Here is a 23,800-nt window from a genome sequence, read left to right on the forward strand (position 1 = left end):
ATTCAGAGGAAAAGCTCATCACTAGTATCCATATTAATAGAAGATATTTTTAGCAATACAAGCGCGAAATGTTTCCAACTTTGTGCTAGATCAGCTAGACGAACGAGATTGGCTAACAAATTTTACGGTGCCGCATATTCAAAAAATACAATACGTAGAAAAACGTAAAATGAAAGAACCATTTTTTTAATTACATTTTTTTTTTAGTTAAAAACAAGTTAGTGGATAATTATAAACAGATTTTTACACGAGATTGAAAATGACTAAGTTTTAATTTCGCTTTTGATGGCACGTTTAATTATTAAATCTTACTTGATTAACGTGTAAGTTATAAATAAATAATCGAGTTTACCCCATTTATTTATTAAATGAAATTTAGATTACAAGACATCTTTCGCTATAATTTTTTATGTGACAGTTAGCCAATTAAACAACTTAAATTTTTTAAAACTTCAATTTTACTTTTTAAAATCTTTTTTATTTTCCGCGACGCATATATGTGACTGGTTTTAAAGAGACTTCAATATAGTACACAATAAAAATATCGTGTAAAGGGAAGTTGGAAACCGCTGGTATAAAGCAAGAGGAATAGATCAGAAAGAGGTGGGTACAGACAAGAAGCGAGCACTGTGTTGCCTGGAGGCAAGCAGGTGCGCAGCATCCTATCGCTTCTCTTCAGCGACGACGCTTGCTCAACTAGCGAATCTGTTCGCTTCGTGTGTGCATGCCGTCTCTGTAAGAAGATGCGTATCCCCACGACCGGGAGCATATAGTTATAGTGGAAGCTTTTATGAACATGGACGTCCAACTTTAGGGAAATCAGGTCGGATGAGACGTACTCTTCGATAATTCGTGTTTAAAAGGCAATTTCAGCATTTACGTAGATAATAAACCATTTTCACTAATACAGTAAGTGTCTGGCGGTTTCTGATAAGAAAAAGTGAAATTATATTATAATAAAGGCCATTTTATGTAAAGAGGAACGCTATCGTTACGGGGAGTTACGGAGTCTCTGAGCGCTACTTTATAAGTATCATTATATGCAGTTTAGCTCAAACTTCAATTGCCCGTTGTGAAGGCATTCGCTTAAACGAAACAACGTAATGTGTGAACTTACTGTGGTCAATCCAAACCTGTAAAACCGGCTAAGACGGCTTAGCAGAAGTGTAATGGCGGCTCGTTGCCGAGAAACTCGCTCGTCGAAAGGTTTTAATAGTAATACGATCACGGTATTTTCCGCAAAATATGGATTTCAATCATGGATAAATAACATGCGGTTTTTGCTTTGCTTGACATTATCGAGAACTGATTAGGAATTATTGCATTTTGTGTTCTAATTAAAGAAATGATTTTTTTCTTTTTTTTAGTTAAACTCTAACTTAGTTCGTATCACTTTGCTTTATAGAAGCATCTCTACATCTTCGTTAAAAGCAAATCAACTCTAAATTCGTCGATAAAATTTAAAAAGAAGAATTCTACGAGTCACCGTTGCTCTCTACTTTATACAGATGCTCACGTCCGCGTCATGAAGAATACGAAATGATGATAAATCTTGAGACGGATTATTTTTCGGTTCGGTCCGCAAAAGAGAAATGACTTCTCACTCTTTCTCGTTTCCTTTTACCTCTCTCCACTTCTTCCTACAGTCGTGAAGGAATCCGAGCATAACCGACAAACGGCGATCGTCGATTGTACCTTGGAGAAGTCGATGCAAGTCGGTCCAGGTGCATTCTCTGCTCGGGGCTGCGGGAAACCGCAAACACCCGATGCAGCAGCTTTACTGCGTCCGAAAGAAAGACCGAAGAAGTGCAAGGGCATATAAGAAGGAGGACGGGGAAGAGAAAGGAGGACGGAGTGATGAAAGAGAGAAAGGACACAGAGAGAGAGAGAGAGAGAGAGAGAGAGAGAGAGAGAGAGAGAGAGAAGAGATCCTCTGTACATGCGTCGTGCAGAAAACAAAAGTAATCGTGTCCTACCGGATAAAAAGAACCGCCGAGATAAATATCTGAAACATGTTACACAAACTTTTAATGAATTAGAAAGACAAGTTAATCGTTACAGGTGATGCATTAAAAATGCTTATTCAGCACTTCTGCGCAAATTCGTGATGTGAAGCAACATTATAACAATGACGGAGTCTTTCATCTTTATCCATTTCGTTCTTGCTCGCGTTTTCTTTGAACACATTATCACGATAAAAACTCGAAATCATAAACTCTCGTGTTAAATTCTTTGTTTGATATTTTCTCCTTGATATTTTCGTCAGTTCACGCGAGATGAAGATATTGACGTGTTAACAGAGCCTGATAATTGCCGATGGGGGATCATATAAAAAAAAAAAGTTAAGCACATACTAAACTGGCGGATTAATAAATAGTAGTAAGTGGTAGGAAACGCAACAGGAGGACATCGTTGCGGGAAGACAGACGTTGAATAATTTCGATCTATTAATCGGCTATATTTTTGCCGGCTATTGTGGCGGACGGATTGTTTATCTTCGAACTGCCTCTCTCTCGGCTGTATCTTCGCGCTGATTTCGCTACGCTAACAGGTTCCACGGTCAGTCGGAGACGGCAAATTAGCCGCCGGATGGAGCGGGATTGGCAAGAGAAAGAGAGAGAGAGAGAGAGAGAGAGAGAGAGAGAGAGAGAGAGAGAACAGAGGCAGATGCGGGATTCTTGGCAGGGTCAAACCTCCCGGCCATCTTCTGGTACCGCTTATACCTCGCTCCGATCTTCTCCCCGCTTCCGTTGCCGGCTGCTCCCAGTTCTCTCTCGCTCTCTCTCCTCTCTTCCCTGCGCCTCTCTTGGTAAAAAATCAGCGTGTGTGCGCACACAGAGAACGATGGAATAAGAGGGCGAGGTAGATTGAGGAGGTTGAAAGAGTGGAGTTTATATACGCAGGTCGGCAGGTAGAAAAGATACGACGGTAACCGGTTCTTCCCTTTTGCACCTCCGCAGACTCCGAAGAGTACAGGTTCCTCGAACCGGTCCAGATCGGATCGCGTGTTGCTCGCGTGGCCGGACGTAGCCGAGGACTGGCGGAAGCGTCCGAGTTTCAGCATTACACACAAATTGCGCCATTACCTGTAATGGGGCTAGAAAAAAATGGGCGGATAGATCGTCCCGGATGATGAAGCTGGGGAACTAGCTGCACTACGCCGCGCGGAAGATCGCGGGAACGAAATCATTTGCGCGCGCGCGTTATGTTACATTTTACAAATCAGCTCCGAATCGTCAGTTCGAATTCGATACGGTGGTAGGATGTAGGAAAGTTTGAGATTATTCCTTTGTACCGCGTTTCTCGATTCCATGCTTGGATGTTCAGAAGCACGAAGCGATTTCGAGTATCTCTCAGCGCGCGTACGATTGTATCCGCCATCAATCCTATCCTCTGCCCATCCTTGCAGATTACGGATCGCGTGCTTATTGATTTTAGCCGCTCGCAAAATACGCGCGTGTTTCTCACACACCTGTCTGCGTGCACGGAATTTAAAGGAAATTAGCTCGTGGAATCTCGTTTTTTTAAGCATAATGCGAGATACGCAGTAAAGACAACGGCAGCGTCTCAACGTCCGCGGCGCCTCACCATAATTTTCTGCAATATAGTGCTATATCCTTTCGTTGATGTACATTGTAACCTATCGAATCAAGCAGGTGGCTCGGCGTGCTCCCTTATTTTGACGATTAGTTCTGGACCCAGCTTCTTCTCGAAGGACGAACTCCGCTCGCAACACCTTTCTCTTAGTCAGGGCCGCAGCCTGTTGCTTAATTCTCCTCACAAATGAGTACCGCGACATTTTAAAAATACAAGGTGTTAAAAAAACCATTCAGTTAACACCTTATATATTTACTTTTGATTTTTAGTGTAAAAAATGCGAAACTTTTTTTTTATTTTTATAAGGAGCTGTAAAACTTTGTACTGCTAGAACTGTCATTATTTTTTTTTATTCGTGAAGAATGACGAGCTAACTTCACAGATCCCACTTTTATGTATCTGTGAAGTATTCTTTAATATGAAACATTCTATTAATATAAAAGTAATATATTTATAGTAGCACTTTTCATAATTTTACAGTTTTTTTTAATAAAAATAACAAAGAATTCCGTATTTTTTATATTAAAAACCAATATTGAAAAAGTTGCAATCGGCGGAACTTTGTTTATTTATTGTGTATTTATAAATGCAGCTTAACTTCGAATTTCTCAAATTCGAACGTTAAAGGCCTTTTTTCGCATTAATCGCACCCCCCTATCGATCATCTCTTGAGCCCGCATATCAGTAAAATATACGTTCGCAATTGAATAATTCCGTAACTTGTTCTAAATACCAGAAAATAAAAAGTTAAAATTATACGATTTATACGAAGAAACTCAAGGAAAGATGTGGAGTATTAGATATCTTCAAAATGATACACGCAACAAGAAGCGATTCCTCAATTACCTTCAATAGTATATTTTTCCATTATTTTTTTTTTTTTTTTTTCTATTCGCGATATTATACTCGCATGGAATTATTAAAGTTTAGACAACAGTATTGCTTTTAGATACATTGAGTATATAATTTATGATCTCTTTATAATAAATATTGTATACGTATATAAGATAAGGATACAATAAATCAAGTGACTACTTCCTAGTTGAAATATCTCAACCTTTTTAAATTTTCTTCATAACTTCATTGTCTCTCGAATTAATTATAAAAACGAAAGTAGTAATTGCAATCCATATAAAAAAATCGTTAATAAAACTAATATCCCGTAAAAGTACCTTATTTCCACAAAGATTTTACAATTGTTACGCAGAACAATGAGATCCTCGGAAGAAGTTCTCGCGAGAAGAGAGTGCAAAGAAATTGAATTAAGCTAATGGATAATGAAAGATTCTTATTCGCGATGTTAATCGAGAAGGTAGATCATCAGGCCATTCTTCATGGAAACTTTGTATCACCAGCTGCGTCCCTGGGGATCGGTCATCTTGGTTGCGGCGTTAGCCGCCGGGTCGACCGGACCCCGACGTCGACGGCGTAGCCTGCGCGTGCACTTGCCGCGAGGGAAAGGTGGATGGCCGCGACCTTGATGCGCGTGGTTCTCGCGTGCCCGAACCTTCACGAGCCTCCGCGAGGGCGACCGAAGCAGGCACAACCAGCCGACCACGACCAACGCCTGTACACGGTTGTTAAATTATCTCTCCGCGCTCTCCCAGCTCCTAGTCCTCTCACTCTTTCTCTCTTTCCCTTTTGGACCGTTCCTTCGACGTCCCTGCAGCTTCCTATGCGTCGCGCGCCTCATCTCCTTTTTCTTAGCTCTTCACGCACTGGCACATACGCACTCGCGCGCTCGTGCATGAGATCTCACGGAAGCTGAAATGACTATCGCTACACTTGGTTCTCGAGCCCTGGCTAGTTCTACGATGGGACCGGTATCTCGACTTAACCAACCAGTCATCCGAGGCAGCCAGTGTCTCTCAATGCAGTCCGAATATTATGAATTATGCCTGCGATTTCTCCTAAGGATTTCTCCTAAGATTATCCGAAAACGCAACACTTCTTGAGGTCCACTCGAGTCGTTACGCTAATACAATCTATTTTCTGAAGATCTTGACACTTCCTGTGAAACCAGTATCACGTTGTATACGACAATCGGATGTTTTTGCATCTTCGTGAAGAATATTTTTCATGTTTTAGGAAATTCAAATCTTCCAGTATCAGACGACTACTTTCCAAGATACAAAAATATTTAAAAAAAAATAATTTTTTTTTAATGTCACAGAATATTTATATAAACGGGAATATATAATTTTCATAGTTAATGTCTGCTTCTGCGAAATATAAGGACAGCATTATGTTAATATAAGATACATCATTGTTAGATTTCTACATAAAGTCTTGAATTGTTTTGAAGTTTGAATTGTTTAACTTTTCAATGAAATGCTGCAGTTTGATGTCATTGGTGTCTCACAGTTTCCTAATGAAATCTTCCTTCCTGAAAGATAAATGAATCTAACTAGCATAGCTCAGTTGTATTGTGAGTTGCCGGAGGCCAGGGGTTCATCAAACTTTTTTAACGCTTCGTAAGAGAAAGAAAATTTTTCCGATCATGAACCCCTATCCTAGAAGACTAGCTAGATCAAAATATATTATTCAAACGAGACATAATTTTAAAGAATTAATTTGAAATAAATAAAAATTCAAATGCTTGATTTAAATATAAAATAATACTCGAGTCTATACTTAGAGTCGAGTGCAAAAGCACAAAAAAAAAGATTAGAATTGAAGTAGTATATCAACTATATTTTTAGAAGCAAGATTCTGCAGAAGCGCTAGAGCAAAGGAGGCTGCAAAAACTCGCCGTCCTTGAATTCCATCAGGACGCATATGCATTTCTGCTGTAACACAGTTTGATGTAGGATCGACATATTGATAGACTCAAGACTCAAGAAGTCTGAAATAGTATCTCTGAAATAGTAACGAATATAACGTATGGTTTAAAGATATTATAAATCTAATGCGTGTGGAAAATAAGAAAATATATTTTATTTCAATAATTTTTTCCTTATTAATATTTCTTAATAATTATAAATTACTCTCAATAATTATAAATATAATTAATCATTTGTAAAATTCATTTTTATATTACAGACTAACTCTCGTTTTTATAAGCGTAATAAATTATTTAACCAAAGCGCTACTCTATGATTCAGCAATTATCGTAGAAATTTCTTCAATATAACTCGGTTCTCCCATAACAAGTTTTTCTTCTTCTATACTCCTCTTCTCCTCACTTTTGAGATCTGTTAGGGATAATGTATCTTCCTGAGATGATGTATCTGACACTTTAAAAGATGATTTTCTTAATAATCCTGATGCATGAAACCATATGTTATAAATTTAACACATTACAAAATAACTTACAATCGCCCTTGAGGTCATTATCATCCTCTATCTCACTCTTTTCATAACTGAAATTTTCATCTTCACTTCCAAAATGTATGTACGACAAAGTACATACGAGCATTATAAAAAATAAATTTATACCAATTCCAACACAGGATGATAGAATTGGCCAATAAAACATCCAATAACGTAATCCTGATAAGTGAGCATTTATTATCAGATTGGCAGAATAGAATTCTATATGCCGTGATTGAATTTCAATAAATATAATTGTCACTGGATGGTTCTAGAATATTTGAAATTACGATATTAGATTTTGATATTAGATTTCTTACAAAATTACAAACTTGAATTGTAAACTTAGAAAGTTTTACTAAGATTCTTACCTGATCCTCTTCAAAGTTATTAAATAATTCAAGAACAATGTCTTGTTTCTCTTCAATGTTCCCAAAAATCATCATAGGCGAAAACAGGAGAGTTGTAAGCGTATGTAACAATGTGCTACGGTAATGTAACATAGCTGATTTACACATATGGTCTACGAGATGACCTTCACGGCTCCGTAATTGCGCGCAAACCATGAACATACCTTGAGAGAAAATTAACTTTCGATAAAACATAACATTAAGACTCTTATTTTAGATCATGTATGTGAGAACACAATCAATAGGAACTAGAAATTAAATTATTAACTTATAACGGTTGAAGTTGAATCTTTAATGCTTAAATAATTTAATGTAAATTTTATATATATATTATATATATGTATATATATATATATTATATGTATGCATATATACGCATATATATGCCTGGTATATATGCATGTACATATTTAATTTCTAGTTTGTATTGATTGAGAACATAATTCTTACAGAATAAAATTGGAAACTTTACCGAGTTCTTTGTTCGCTGTCGATTCTGGCATTTCTAGATGTAAATTTATTTTGTATGGCTGCCCTACCATCAGAAGTTGCTGCCTCTTAGTCAACTGTACATGAGCTTGCGGAAAGCTACATATTCCTTTCTTCTCGTTGCATGATCTAAATAAATATGAATAATAAATTAACACATAATTCAGTTTAATTGATATCTCAATCATGCATAGACAAATATTAGATGTTATTAGATACTTTATGAATATTAGCTATATGAAAAAAAAATATATATATATATAGTACTGCGAACTTTGCTCACTCCTTAGACTTTGATATCTTTAAAAAATACAATCCACATATCTAAGCATTATCACTATCGTCATCATATTTTTAAACTAACACATAAAATGTAGAACTTACTTGAATTGCAAATGTACAGGACGCACATATGACATGCTGGGCATATAGGAGTAGTAAAAAACTGTGTAAAGAAATATAGATAGCCAGACTATTAAAACAGTGCTAATGATAACAATACCACCACGGAAAACTGTATCTTTCGCAGATTGTATGTTTTGTCTGGTGGTTTTCTGTATGTTAAACCACTTCCTACTAATCTTACGTAGTAATATTGAAATTAACATTTTGCACGATTATTTCCAAAATTGCACAGCTAGATTTACGAATTAGAAAGACGTCAATTGGATTCGGATAGCCGATGTTACATAACGATGGACTAAATATTTATTAAATTACTAAATTCTTTCCATAATTTCACTATTATTTTAATGGCACATTAGTTCACGTTATTTAGAATCGAAAAATTTTCAGACGAAATCACGATAGATGAAACGAAGAAAACGAGTGGCGTCGACCGTATTCAGCATCACTAGATGTTAGCAGATCGAGTATCTCCAAAGCAATGTGGATATCAATAAGGTACTTCGGCATCTCTACTCTATAATGCTCGACTGAAAGGTTATGTACAAACAAATATAAACATGATACGAGCACGCGAATCGTATTTGCATGGAGTGATTTTGTAGATGTCGAGAATACTTAATTAGCTTTCTGATTTTTCCTTTTTGAAAAGAAACAGTCTCCATAGATGGCGTCAGTACTTTAGGTTCTTGATATAACAGTTGCTAGCGGAAATAACGAAAAAAATTGTAATTAGAACAACAAAATTGCGAAATTCAAAATTTGGGTTTGTATCTCCTAATCACGTTGTGTCTTTGATGTTTTATTAATTTATTTATGTTTGCAATCAGAATTTTCGATTTAAAATTTTGAAAAATTTTAGAATTATTAATAACTGTGAAAATTTCAATTGTCTCCTTTATATTTATCTAATTACATAATGTTGTCGATTTTTGAAAATTTAAATTATTTTATTGGATTTCTTCTCAGTCGATAATTACAAATTATCATAATTACTATAGCCGATAGTTTATGTATAATCGATAATATTCCTGTCAACTTCACCGATCATAGATAATTTTCGGCATTGTTCGTAGTTACCGACGATAAGAAATTTTTCAGACAATATAATTTTATATTATAATAACTGTTATAATAAATAAATAAATATCTCTCTGTTACATATTTGCAAAGAAAATTTTTTTCAATTAAACGGTAGTTTCATATTTTCAGAAATATTCATCAATTTTATTCTAATATCGAGAATTAAGCCATACAATTTAAATTTGTGATTTATTTTATTTCAGTTTAACGGAACATTTATCGAAATAAATTCTTCCAGTAACTTTGATGGGTAAGTAAATTTTGAGGTTTTTCAAATATTTGAAATTTAATTTCAAATGTATCAATCAATATATTTAAAACTATTTTAGAAGAAAAATCAGATTAATTAAAATAAAATTGCAATTGTCTTTATAAATTTTTGATATTCAGTTACTTGCATTATTTGATTAAAAAATGAAATGTCAAAGTTTGTCAAAGTCATTTTCAGAACAAAAAATCTTATATATATCTTAATTTTAATTTTCTCACAAAGTGCATTGCTCCACGTATTTTAACTTAAAATTCAACATAGAATTAAACTTGTTATTGAACTTGTTATTGAAAATTAATATACAGTTTTGGAACGATGTTTTCTAAATTTTTTATAATTCTAAACGCTCTTATACTTATTTTAAGTTTCTCGAATAAGACCTTGAAAAAATTTTTCATTTTCTAATGTATATTTAATTTCATGCAAGAATGTAGAAAGGAATATGGAGAATGAGAAGCATCTGCTTTGAAGTCAAGGACGCAATTATTTTAGAGAGAATTAGAAAGCAGTAATCGTTACGCAATTGTATCTTTATTTAACTGTACATAAATAAAGTGAGTGACTTTATACTATTTGTTACATGTGTATATTACACATCAACTAATATTATTTTTTTACACGTAAGCTATTGTGATGATACCTAATCTTTTAAATTTTCGGTAGCATCTGACATAATTTGTTTACTTGCTATCCTGACGTTATTAGGCGAATAATTGCGGAACAGAACTTCCTCCTCCCGGAAATAATTACGCAATTGATCTAATTTCATACAGTGTGCTTCTGCAAATAAAAATAATCAATATTAATGTATGATGTTAATAATTTTTAACAAAGTTGTTCTAATAATAAAACAAATTCTTTTATATAGTCTTCAACATATTGTAGATATCTTGATGCTATTTACCGTTGCCATTGTATATACTTACTATGAAGGTTTGCAATACAGTCCAATTCTCCACCATAGTCCTTTGGCAGATATTCGGGCGGTATATGAGAATACAAGTCGGAGATATCATCCGAATAAATTCGAATCTGCGGGAGTGAAAGTTAAAGTCAACTTGTAAACCACGCGCTGAATGCATGAAATCAGAAATGTCAATGTATCTTGTTAACGTCAATTATGCACAGAAATACATATTCATGTATACGTAACTGCATATTATATGAATCTGTTTTTGATTTATACAAATCCGGTTCTAGTTTAACCAAGGCTAAGTTACGAATTTTTTATGTTTAAAATATAATTTTTAATCTAAGTTAATTTAAGTATTTAAAAATTGTTAATTTAAAAATTGACAATCACAAAAAAAATAGAACCTAATAATTATTCTCCCTTTTTTTTCCATCATATATGCTTTTTTTATACGTCTTTGATTAGATTCACCGATGAAATATTATTAATAGTCATCTTATCAATAATAAATATCATGTTGTTATAAATATTATATTATTAATCATTATTATTAATTTTGTTAAAAAGGATTTCACATTCCAAAGTATATATATTATTAACGACGATGTTCCTATAATCTATTATTTCAAAGATTAAAAAATAGCACCACAGATGCAATTGTTTAATTTTTTTTCGAGCCTGATTTTTTTCCATAATAATTAACATCTAATTCATATTTTACTACTAGAGATATTCAGGGTTCCTATTTATTCCTAATTATGAATCTGTAATCAAAATTTTAAAATTAAAAATGTCAGATCCAATACAACGGATGAGCGCGAGCGTGGTGTAGCAGATAGCGCTGATCTACTATACTAGAGATCTCGGGTTCGGCCGACAACCGAAAAATTTTCGTACGCTCATATCTTCTCTTGAAAGGCAAATCACCGAGTAGTATACTTGCTCAAGAAACCTTCCTACCAAAAATTGCCGTTCAGAATCAACGTTTAAACTATAGGTTTCTCTTGTGTATCAGCCTAGAAAGCCATGTCTGTAGAAAGCAGATTTTTTAAAATGTCTGCTACCTACTGTGCCAACAAAATAACAACAGAATTGTTATAGAATTAGATGTACATAATACTGTTAACAAACTGCTAGAAAAAACGTAACGGAATTTGCAAGCAGAAGTAAATACAAAATGGAGAAAGAAACAAAGCAGATTTGTGGTATAATCTGATGGTACATTGTCTACAGAAATCAGTAGATCCTGTCAACATCACCTAGCACTAGACTGTCAGTAGAAACGACGCAGATCTTGCTCTGACACGATTTGACAGAAGATTGTTGATAGAAAATCAGATTCCGGGACAATCTGTCGACAATTTGCTGTCAGGTCGTCAGAGCAGGATTTGCATCGTTTTTGCTGACAGTCTAACGTCAGATATTATCAGCAGGATCTGCTCAGTTTCTGCTAACAATTTGCCTTCACATTATGTCGACAGGCGATGTTAACAGAGCCTAACGCGGACACAGTTGATGGCAGACTGCCGTCATTTTCTGCTCGAATTTACTGATAATCTGCTAGAAGACTGCAGACATTTTGCTATCTGGGAGTGTGTCCGTACAAGTATATGAGAGGGAGGCGTCTACACACTGTGAGCGTATGGCACTTGAAGAAGAAGAAGAAGAATACGGATCAAAAGTAAAATTTTTTTATATGAGTAAGATCCTAAAATGTAAATAAAATCATAATTAACGATTTTAAAAACCCTTGGAATATAAAATTTATTAAAATCCAAGAAAATTTTTTCATTTTGGTCCATTGATTTCGTTATTTTGAAATTAAATAGCGATTTTTCTTATAAATGTTGATCTAGAAAATGATCCCAAAAAGAACTCGCTATTTTATTTTTGTAGAAGATATATGCATTTTTTATTTTTATCCTATTTTATAATTTGATGAAATAGGCAGATAAAAGGAGGAAAACTCATAAGAGTGTTGTTTTTTTAAATGAATTTTATCCTTTATCTTTAAAATGAACCTAAGAAAAAGTTATTATCTTTATTTATGTGAAAAATATGAATTTTTGAAGGTTAGGTTAGCACATTTATGTGCCATTAAGTACGAAAGAGTTAAATTAAATTATCTAATTTCTTTGATTTTTATTAAGTATATACCCCTGGCGCGCTTTGGCGATCTACAGTTTTAATCCCAAAAACCTATAAATGTGCTACTACTGTAAAAAATTTATAATGCAAAATGTTGCTTTAATCAATCTTAGTCACACTCGTACTGATCGCGAATCGTAAATCAATTTACCATTTCGAATAGTTCTTGCTTCATGAATGGTCTCATAATCGCAATGATCTTGTCCATGAACCAGATCGCATTCACCACATAGATCCCTTTAAGTCTCAACGGTATGCCTTCTTGAACATACTCCAAGGCTTTACGAAGGCTGTTTATCGACAATCTGGTCAAATGACCAAATCGCGTATTAGCCATGTCCACAAGAAGTATATATCCCTCCGAACAACCATTCGTATAAAGGTTCGCGTCATAGGACATGAACAGCAGCTTGAGGCTGTCGTTGAATATGTACTGGGATGGCCGTGGGTCCGCCAATCGTTGAACGATTATCCAGTTACCATTTTGATCAAGCTTAGGAAGTATCGCGAATTCCCTACAACACAGATAAAAGTTAAACTTTTTGAGCATATTTTAATGTATTAAGCCGAGTATGTATACACCTACGAACGAACATCGAACGAATAGAAAAGTCCGCTGTTGTTATTTATTGCACAAATGTCGCACAAGTTTAATTGTTGCGAACACTGAATCTGATCAAATAATTTTTTTGGAATCAAGACAAAGTAAAAGATTTTTCTCGATTATCAAGACTCTTATCGGTACTAGATGAATTGCGTGGATAATTGAGCGATGTGGAAATTATAACGACAAAGATATCTATGCAGTCAAAGTAACTATTGGAAGGCATAATCAGGATGAGACGAATTGAAAGAAAAGAAAAAAAGGCAGACAAAAATCGCTCTCCACCATGTAACATTTGTAACAATGAAGTATTGCATTGAAGTAAAGATATAGACAATACCTAATATTTTCATTAACATAAGATAAGATAAATTGAAGAGCTCAATTCGCGTAAATAAATATTAAAAAAGTTTTTTTCGAATAATTTCCGTAATTTCTGGTATCTGCCATGCGAGAATTGTACGCAACGCGAAAGATAAAACTTCCCTTTTATTTACAAAATAAAGCTTTTCTTTCATGTTTATTTATTGTTTAAGTAAATAAAGATTATTTAAAATCTGCTAATAAGTGCGTACAAGGTTCTCAAAGAATGTTGCAAATACTCGAGGCTGGAATCTCTATTGTTAAACAATTCCGGAGTCGTTGCTCGTATACTGTAGTAAACGTTCATGCATCGTCTCGTGGCCTCTATGTCGAAGTAACAACTGTGCGTAAATAACGCCAATTGTTCTTTGGGAATATTGGGAAGACCTTGATCATTCGCCCATTTTTGCAGATTGTCCAAAATCTCGTCCGTGATTTCTGGATATTTTTTCCGCGAGTCTTCGATTGTGTGGCCGAATCTCATCCTATAAGAAATCGTATTATAATATAATTGTATATAATATAATAATTGTAATAATCATTGTATAATAATTGTATATAATAATCTCATTATATATTGTGCGAGTAAAAAAACTATCTATTAAAATTAATAGCCTTTTTATTAACGTAGATACGCGAGATAATGAAACAAAGAAAATCCAAAGCGTAAAGTCAAATAGCTGAAATATGGATCATTAGTTTCCCGCGTAATAGAATTTTCATCGCAAATGTAAGAATCATCGCTTACAAATAGCTGATATGTAATTTCGCTTGAGTGACGTCATAATAATTACTATTGCGCAATCGCGATGTTTGGATCAGAACTAAGATTATTTTTGGCACTCAATCTTATATTTAAAAAGCATGACATTGTTTAGAGTATTGAATTTAACATTAAAATATTCAAAAAATTTCATATTAAGAAATTAAGGCCCGTATTCAGAATGCGTTTTTATGATGTAGCGTGTATTTAGCATGTAGTTAACATTACGTATATTATAGAATTTTAGATATAAAAATACATATTTATCGATAAAAGCGCGTTCTGAATACAGATCTAAGATTATTATTTGTATAATTTTGTAGGAAAGTGAGAAATTAAACTGTAAACATTGTTATCAAAACATTGAAAACATAAATCTATTTTTTATCAAACAATTCTCTGAACTGCACGCGGTGCAATAAATTGAAGTGAAACAAACATTAGTTCAGAAAATTCACTGATAAAGAATAGATCTTATATAATGATATTTATTTTATAATGAACTCGGTTGACTACAGTACGTACCAGTGCATATTAAAGCCATTGTACACTGATTTAATTTGTGTAAAAATAAAATGCAAATATTGAAAATTATAGAATACAGATTTTATTTAACAGCACAATAAAATGTATTAAGAATTTCATGGGTTTAATCCGCTTTTATGTTTTTATTAAACACATATTTTTACATTGACTTGTGTACAACGGTTTTAATGTACACCAGTGCGTACTATTTATATACATATATGTAATCTACGATTACGTATTAATAGCGTTGTACTGACTGACGTATATGGGATTATAACCGGTATAAGAAGTGAGGAGGTTATCACTACCCGACCTTTACTCTAAAGAATAAAAATATTAGAAATATTATCATTTTATCTGCACACATGTTCACAGTTTCCCTTTTCTTACATGTATAATAATGACATTTTTGAACTAGAACGGATTATACAACTATAATAGAAATTTGATGTATAAAACTTTAAAAGAACATAAATACAAGGTATTTTTATCCGTTGAAAACAGATAAAATGACTTTAATATACTTTCATGATTTTAATTTTACATACATTCAATTCTACATCACATATTACAATTTGACTTTTTTAATACCTGAAAAGATCCAAGAAATATCGTTGATTATTCTTAAAATCGATTTCTTCCCTACAATTGATTACGCACGATATCGCCGCACAGAATCTATTTTTTTTTTATTTATTAACAAAGTGATTTTAACACTTTTGATAACACTTAATAAATGTATTTTTCTATAGTTATCTTTTATTCTAACGTACACTATTCTAAATTTAAAAATATACTTAACGTATTTGTATACGTAAAAATCTTTGTTTTTTTTTTTTAAGATAATATATGTAACGTGTTATAATTGAACAGTGAATTGCACTCGACAAAAATACTTTCACGTTCGGAGTATACGTTCGGTGATTGAACACACTATACAATGACTACAGTGTACTTCGCACTCGCATTGACGATTATTGCAGTGATGATTATTGCCGCGCATGATAAAAAAAATATCCCCGCTTATGTATATATGTTGTATTGGAATTAATTGCGACGTAATGAAGAAGTAAATGTAAATAACATATAAAAAAAGCAATCGTCATCAAAAGTGGCTATTACAAAGATCTTAGAGTACGATATACAAAATAATAGTGACGTCATTCCTTTAATTAAATTAGGCTGGATTATTCCATCTTTCTGTAAACTTCAGCTTACTGTCTTATTCTCTTACTTTCTTATGTTCTTACTTTTTTACTCTTTTCTTTATCCAATAAGTAAATTATCACATAGTTTATCTAAAGATAGAACAACCGGCTCTTAGAGATGTTCATTTGACAAAAAAAGATTCACGATTTTATTTATTTATGTTTAAAAATAACAGAAGAGTGAAACTTACATCTAAAAGATCTTTAAAACCGATATTCACAATCGGTTTTTATTTTAAGACTATCTTAATAATGTCTTAAAGTGTTAATATGACTCTCTCTGGTTGATTTATGACATCTTAAGAGACTATACTTAAGACACTACAGTATTAAATATATAAAAATCAACTGCGAATACCTTAGATTGAATTAGTTTTATTTTCGGTAAATGAATACTTTGCAAGTCATTTTTTTGTTTGTATAGGCAGTGATTCAGGAATCACTTGCATACCCAGTAAACGAAAATGGATTAAAATAGATTCAGATTTTCAGAAATGTAGATTCAGAAATATGGAATGTTAAAATGAATTCTTTTCAATCTTGAATGCATTTTTATTCATTTATAGAAATGGAGTATCTTTCTACGTGTATGCTTTTCAATCTAAAAAATATTATTGTTTATAGTATTTTGTGTGTATATCGTGAATACTGCTTAATTAAAAATTTTAAATAGAAAATGCAGTTTTTCAATCCAATTAAATTTAAAAATAATATCGGCCATTTCTATGCATTGTAAATACTGTTTAATTAAAAATTCTGAATAGGGAAATGCAATTTTTCAATCCAGTTGAATCTAAAAAATAATATCAGCCATTTCTGTGCATTGTGAATACTATTAAATTCTGAATAGGAAATGCAGTTTTTCAATCCAATTGAATAAAAAAAAGTTTTTCTTTTAATGAACACACGGCCAACACAAAGCGGATTTTTTTTTACCTGTAGATTGGCGTAAACTATAAGTAATTTTTTAATATTCATGTAACCATAGTAATTATTGGAATTTTTATTTATTTTTACAAATCACCAGAATCACTTTGAGAAAATATTTACTTTAAATTTTATGAAAATTAAAAATGAGGAACAGACTTTCAAAATGTGTTTTGTCCAAAATTTATAATTTTCAGGAGAGAGAAAGAAAAAATTACGTACACAAGAAAACTATGCACTTTACAGAAAATAACAATATATCAATCAGTAGGATGTGAAATATTAAACAAAATTGCTTAACAATTGTTAAAAATATTAAACAAATGCATTTTATTTGTTTCTAATTAAAAAACATAATGCACTTTAAAATATCTTACTATGTTTTTTCAACATATAAATGTTTTTTTCAGCATATAAATTAACTATGAAAAAATGCTTTTTAAACTCTGATTCTCAGAGTAGTTTATAATATAAATCATTCGATACTGAACACTACATCATCTCTAATTAAAAAAATGAAATTTTGGACGCATTTTGAAAGTCTGCTTCTCAAATATAGAAATATCTTTTAGAAGTATCTTTTGTTTATTTCCATTAAAAATATAATATAGCTCATATGTGTGTATTTCTAAATGTTAATATTAATTAGTAAACGTTCGAATTGATGACGAAGCGACATTGACAGTTCGTTTGATTAAGCGAAGTCCGACGATCGATTTGAGCTTCAAATTCAATAGAAACTCAATAGAAAAGATATCGAACGGCGACTATTAGATACAAGAGAGTTTTGTGCATAATTTTGTAAGACATAAATGTAAAACTAACGTTCAACTCGGTATGTAAATCTCAATATTGATTATTAATATTATTATATAACTTTGAAATAGAAATTCAAAAGTCTATCTTGAGAAATGATATTTCCTGATAAGCATTTTAATTTCAAGACAAGATTTTAATTTATGACAATAAATTCTTATTGAAAAGTTAAAAGAAATCTAAGGTTTCTATTCGTTATCCACAATTCTCTCGACCAGATTTTGTATTATGCGTTGGTGAGAAAATAGGTTGCGGGATATCACAGTATTGGTTTTCAACCATCGCTCTTGTACACCTGGCCAATGAACGGCGATCAGATAGCGCGAAGGCTACCGACGAGAATGGGCACGTAGGGCACGCGGTCGCAAGGGCGGTGAGTAAGGGAGGATCAGCGGAGGGATGTGTTCACCGGTGGTGCGCTCGCTGGAGAACAGGTACTCACCGTAGGCGTCGTACGTTCATTGATAAGCGTATAACACCCCGTGCCTTAGACCCGATGACGTCAACGGACGCCTGCGCAGCGTCGCACCGAGTCCTGAATCGCAGTGGTGACCATCAGCGTTGCAACGCATCCGGTTTCTTTGCTGTATCGTGTATACACAGTGAAACTCTTTTCTCTCGCATAGTTCACACATAAATTTATCTAATCATGATATCTGCGGTTGAAAGCATAATTGTTGAATGTAGACTATTATTTCCTAAACATATAATTCTTTTAACGATGCAGCAACGTAACTGGAGGGAATTGCATTCTAATTAGTCTGCATGGCAATGTGCCAAAACTCCTAACAATACTTTATTATTCATACTCAACTGCATGCTATATTATTGAATTAATAACAATACTTTTTTACGAATTAATTAAAATCTTTTTTAATAAATTTATTAAAATGTCTATTGTATTTGTTGTAGATTATTAAAATTAAACGCCAGAATTTTCGTTGATTGATGCAATCGGTACATCAATGTAATCATCTAATGGACTCATATGGAGTATATTTGGAATTTCTACAGAGGCGAAACTTAATACGTTCCTGATACGACAAGATCGTTTTAGATGACGAGGGGTACTGTCGTCTCTTCCGCACGGGGAAATTTGGATAAGCATGCGTGCGTGCGATGTGTTAAAATTAGACTAGGTATTTCTCCGAATCTCGACGGATCCCCCTCTTTATTCTCCGTGCAATTCTACATTGGCCATTCGTCCAAGAGAGAAAAATTGCGCAAGAGGAGAAAGCACAATGGGATTAGAATGAACACAATTAGAATGAAACGAATAGAAGAGAATCGAAGGACAGAATAAAATAAATGAAATAGATGTAGGCGGTGGAGAGGAAGGCGAAGGAGAGGGAGAGTTTCGGAAAGAGGAAGTGAGAGAAGTAGAAAAACAGAGAAAAGAAGAGAAAGAGTGACAATGAGAGGAAGAGAGAGTAGAGATATCGTAGGATCACCTCTTGCGTATTGATTGGTCTTTTGTGAAAGCTACACCCCCATGTAGCCGCGACGCGAACCATTTCGTCAAGTCACTAGACTTCCAGGGTATCGGCCAGTAGGGTGGCGGTGCCGCCATATTTGGCACGGTCGATCGAACCCTTTTAACGTAGCGCACGAATCATCGCGGTCGCCCCTCGTCGCCGATGATAATGTCGTGAGCGCGCCGGCAATCGAGCTGACGCGACGTGCGTCCCGGCAGCGAGGGTGAAAGGGGGACCACTTTCCATTCCCCCAGATCGACGAGAGCGAGCGAGAAGTGATGTAAGGGAAGATCGGACTCCGACGATACAGCGACTCTATATCGGCATCGATCGCTGAGTGACCCATATCTAGCGGTGACGGGAGCCTCTGCCCTCACCCTCCCAATACCCCGTCGCCTTTCCAACCGCCCCTTCGACGCTTCTCGCATCCTGGCGCGCGCGTCTGCCCTCTCCTCGACCACCCCCGTTCGTTTGCCATTCCTTGTACTCCATACGGGGGTACTCCACCCCACACGGGCCGTTGTACCCCCACCCGTTATTCTCTTCCTCCGACATCGGCGAGCGACCACCACCATCACCCCCTACCCCCGACTCCAGCAGCCCTGCCTGCTTTCCACGGCCGAGCAGATCTTGGGGGTTGTACGGGATGATAGCCGAGTGAAAAAGCTTGGCAGATACCGAGGAGAGTTCGCTCATCAGCAGCAGCAGCCCTGGCCTGCCACAATCCCTTCGATTCGGTCATCGTAAGTGTCGCGTCGACGAGGAGGTAGAGTCGAAGCTGGTGTGAGTCAGGTGGCGAGGGTGAACGCGAGAGAGAAAGGGTGAGAGCGAGAGAACGAGCGACAGAGAGGAATGTCTGAAAAGTGCGAACGGGAGTGAAAGAAAATCCGATTAACTGATATCGGTCTGACTGTCTGACATCCTCGAGGAGGCAATGAGCGAGTGTCACGAATGCGGAATATTGCAGACGGCACTTCCAAATGTATAACTCGCGCGAGACATTTCCGGGAGTGAATCTATCATTTATCTAATCTGGTTCTGGTCAATCCACAAGCTCAACGTGTCGAGACTCACAGTGACAGTTCGTTGTGGAAGAGTGTTAGTGATGGGGATAAGGATGGCAGCGACGACGACGGTAGCAGCGGCAGGCGGCACCGGGACGACGGATCAGTATGGCGGACAATAATCGTGGAGTGTCGGTGGTGTCGCTGCCACCACCGCCGTCGCCGCCACCGCCACCACCACCACCGTCGCTGCCGTCACCACCGTTGCTCGCGATAGTGCTTGCACTACGTACCCGCCGTGCAGTGGTGTCCGGTGCGCACCGGGTGCACATGTACACTACGTACCTTTCGCCCTTTAGTGAGATCAATAAGCAGTGCCGTGGCCACTCATGTCGTGCCCCTGCCAAAAAAGTCATTTCGTGTTTGATATTCCTTCTTCCTTAATCTAATCGCGCGCCTTTTTCTCCAACTCCATCGTTACCGCTGCTTCTCTTGACGTAGGCGTTGTATTGTCTTGATTGGCCAATTTCATTGCACGAGGCTTTGAGCCGAGCCGCACGTCGAACGTCAAAGAGTCAAAGTGTTTCGGAAGTGGACAGCCTTCCGAGTCATCGTCGAGGATTGGCTTTCAGTGACCGGAAGTGCAGTGTTTTATCGGAACCTCTCCTTTTCTCGCTTTCTCCATTTCTTCTTCCCCCTTTTGAAGGGCGATTAAATGAAACTTCTTCAAACTCTTCCACGTTCAAGTTTCAACTCTTTTCCATTTATCTCCGTATATCTATCGTTATCTCGTCCGCCATCGAAATATTCCTCGATATCACTCGTCTGTTCACATAGCACTTCTTGTCCGCATCTAGAATCGAATTGTCAGCCAGCACACGGTAGGATTTCTTACCGTCTCCTTATTGCTGTCTCCATCTTCCTTCATCTATCTTACTCTGCCCTTCTTCGTTCACTCGTCATTTTTCGTGCTGTGCAAGTTTCTTTTCATTCACATCTTCAGTTGCAACACATTTTGTTGCAACAAAATTGTCTCTATCTATTTCTACAGTTTCGTTCTACAATTTCCGCGTTATCAGACCTACGAAATTTTATGATATTGATTTTTCATAACGACATGTTTTTCATGATTGAACTAAGTAAAAAAGTATTAAAAAAGAGACTCGTCGCGAAAAAAATTCTCGTTTTAATTCGAAATGATTCGAGATTGCCATATAATTAATGATTTATCCTGCAAAAGAATTGTGTGAGAACTTTTTACATTTTTGAAAATTAATTACTTTACAAACGTAAAGAATGAATGTTCATTCAAATATTAGATATTATAACAAAGATAAGTAATAACAAATTATTCCTTTTATAAGTTCTACTGTAAAATCTTTCTTCAATACCTAAAAAAATCATTTTTTTTAAATCATGTTTTTTTTATTGATGATGTATTGTTTGTATAATTCTGTTGTTTAGACTTAATGTTAGCATGCTATCAATTGTTCAATCAGTCTCAATCGATTTATGTTCAATGTTTGCTACAATGTCGACAATCAAAGAGTTAACGCGAAAAAAGTTCCACACTGTGAAGAACAAAGTAGCCACAAAGTAACAGCGATAAGATGTATTTACCTAAGCCGCGAGAGGTGAACCGCGTGTGGCAGAATAAAATCGATAATTCGGCACTAATATAGGAGTCTGGTATTAACTCGCATTGCGTGGATAGAGGGGTCAGAAGCGAGTTTTTTTTATCGGAAAAAAATCTGATATTTCTTCTCGCAACATTATACAATCAATCGTAATGACAAACATTTGCATAATACGTACGCACTTGTTCTGATCCTTTTTTTTTGAGTTTTATATTTTTTTGTTTATTTCTGCACGCGCAAAAAAGTTCTGTTTTTATTACTCGGTTATTTCAAGATACTATATCGATTCTTCGAGTCGTATCATATAGTTTGTTTTATCACATTTTGTTCCTCTATGTACATTGTAACAGCAACGCTGATTGTTCGTCAACGTGTTCATGAACTTATACATCAGAAAAGCGGATAATTTCCTGATCGTCGCCTTTCACTGTGTTCGTTAGTGTCGGGAGAAAGAGAAACAAAGAGCGGGAGCATGCACAGCAATTAAATAGTATCAGAGGATGGAAGCGTACATGAGAGAGTTGCCATTAAATAGCGTTAATAGGAAGGCGATGAAAGAAAAGGAAAATGAGAGACTGCATCTAGCGAGACGTTTTCTCTTTTGCACTTCATTGTCAATTATATTACAGTGTACGCAAATGATTTTTACAACGCATTACACACGCTCTTACGTCAATTATCGCATTTCATTCTATTGATAAAAAATGTTTGTTGACTTGTAGCACAGCTAATTTAACTTTTCTCACTAACTTCTTTTATATCGATTCAGTATATCTTTGTGCTGACATATTTCTTCATTTCTCCGATCGTAATATACATTTCTCCAACTACTCTTTAAGGAAAAATGTACGTATAAAGTTCTTACTCTATTCTTTTGCAGGATCAATTTGTACTTTTCGCTTCCGGATTTATACATCAAGCGTCGATGGCTGATGACAACTGAAAATATCGCAGTAAAAAAAAAACCACTTGATCTTTGGTGATTGAAGATAGATGGCAAGAAAGAAAGCGGGGAAAGTTAACCGCATACACTTTTATCTCGGTGCGTAGACGCAGAGACGGGACGAGGGCGTGAAACTCTGCGATGCGCGTAAATCGCTAACTGAAGCTCGCTTGAAATAAGGCATTCGTTGTAACGTACACGTTAAGATTCTATGACAAGTGCGGCTTGGATGTAGATGTATATATGTTTATGTGTGTTGTGTGTGCAGTTGTGTATATATGTTTATGTCTGTTGTATGTAGTCTCAATCGCAGCAATTTTTTTCGAGTAAAAACCACAATCGAGCACTTGGCCGCACGCAACGCGTTAACACGAAATATCGCGCGAGCACTCTGCTCTCTGCTCGCGCGCTGTAGTTAATACTCCCTGGCTGTGCCTATCGATGTTAAAGTACATATTCGCGGTCGGTTGGGTTCATTGTGGATGCCGACAACGAGTGATCGTCGACCATAAAGTCGCAAATCGAAGCGAGGATTTCTACCGGCGGATTATAAACTCGATCGAATTCCTCGCACCAATACCTGTTGCCAATAATCGCGCCGATTGACTTTCTCATTTAACAAGAAACTCCTACAGTTTTAGCGAACAGATCAAAACAGCCCTTTAATGCGCGATAGTTGAATCATAAAGCCGTTCTTTATTTGACACAAAAAGGATCAAGCTGAAGAAAGTTTTTCTTATTATTCTAAAGTCTTAAATAGTTTTTGAATTAATAACTTTTTTGTTTACCTTTAAAATTAAATGAAATTACTGTAGAGAACTTATAGCATCAAAAAGATATATAGTTTAAAGGTCGTAAATAAAATAGATAAGAAAATCAGGCTACTTGAAAGTAATTTTATCAA

General features: G+C 35.2%; 2 protein-coding genes across 3 annotated transcripts; both read right to left on the reverse strand.

Moving 5' to 3' along the window:
• Positions 1–6,514: 6,514 nt before the first annotated feature.
• On the reverse strand, positions 6,515–8,799 carry LOC108686944 (seipin). Its single transcript, XM_018192474.1, has 5 exons — positions 8,193–8,799; positions 7,792–7,937; positions 7,281–7,483; positions 6,913–7,180; positions 6,515–6,833 (listed from the first exon to the last, which is right to left on the reverse strand). The coding sequence occupies exons 1-5, from the start codon at positions 8,414–8,416 to the stop codon at positions 6,691–6,693; spliced, it is 984 nt and encodes a 327-aa protein (XP_018047963.1). The 5' UTR covers positions 8,417–8,799; the 3' UTR covers positions 6,515–6,690.
• Positions 8,800–10,082: 1,283 nt separating this feature from the next.
• On the reverse strand, positions 10,083–15,718 carry LOC108686928 (clavesin-2-like). Of its 2 annotated transcripts, none has more exons than XM_018192451.1 (5): positions 15,689–15,718; positions 13,808–14,080; positions 12,780–13,143; positions 10,494–10,599; positions 10,083–10,347 (listed from the first exon to the last, which is right to left on the reverse strand). In XM_018192451.1, the coding sequence occupies exons 2-5, from the start codon at positions 14,077–14,079 to the stop codon at positions 10,208–10,210; spliced, it is 882 nt and encodes a 293-aa protein (XP_018047940.1). In that variant the 5' UTR covers position 14,080; positions 15,689–15,718; the 3' UTR covers positions 10,083–10,207. The 2 variants fall into 2 exon arrangements, with proteins under 2 accessions (XP_018047940.1, XP_018047939.1); XM_018192450.1 differs by lacking the exon at positions 15,689–15,718 and adding an exon at positions 15,478–15,668.
• Positions 15,719–23,800: the final 8,082 nt, after the last annotated feature.

The sequence above is a fragment of the Atta colombica genome, unplaced genomic scaffold (genome assembly GCF_001594045.1).
Source record: "Atta colombica isolate Treedump-2 unplaced genomic scaffold, Acol1.0 scaffold198, whole genome shotgun sequence".
NCBI classification, from domain to species: domain Eukaryota; kingdom Metazoa; phylum Arthropoda; class Insecta; order Hymenoptera; family Formicidae; genus Atta; species Atta colombica.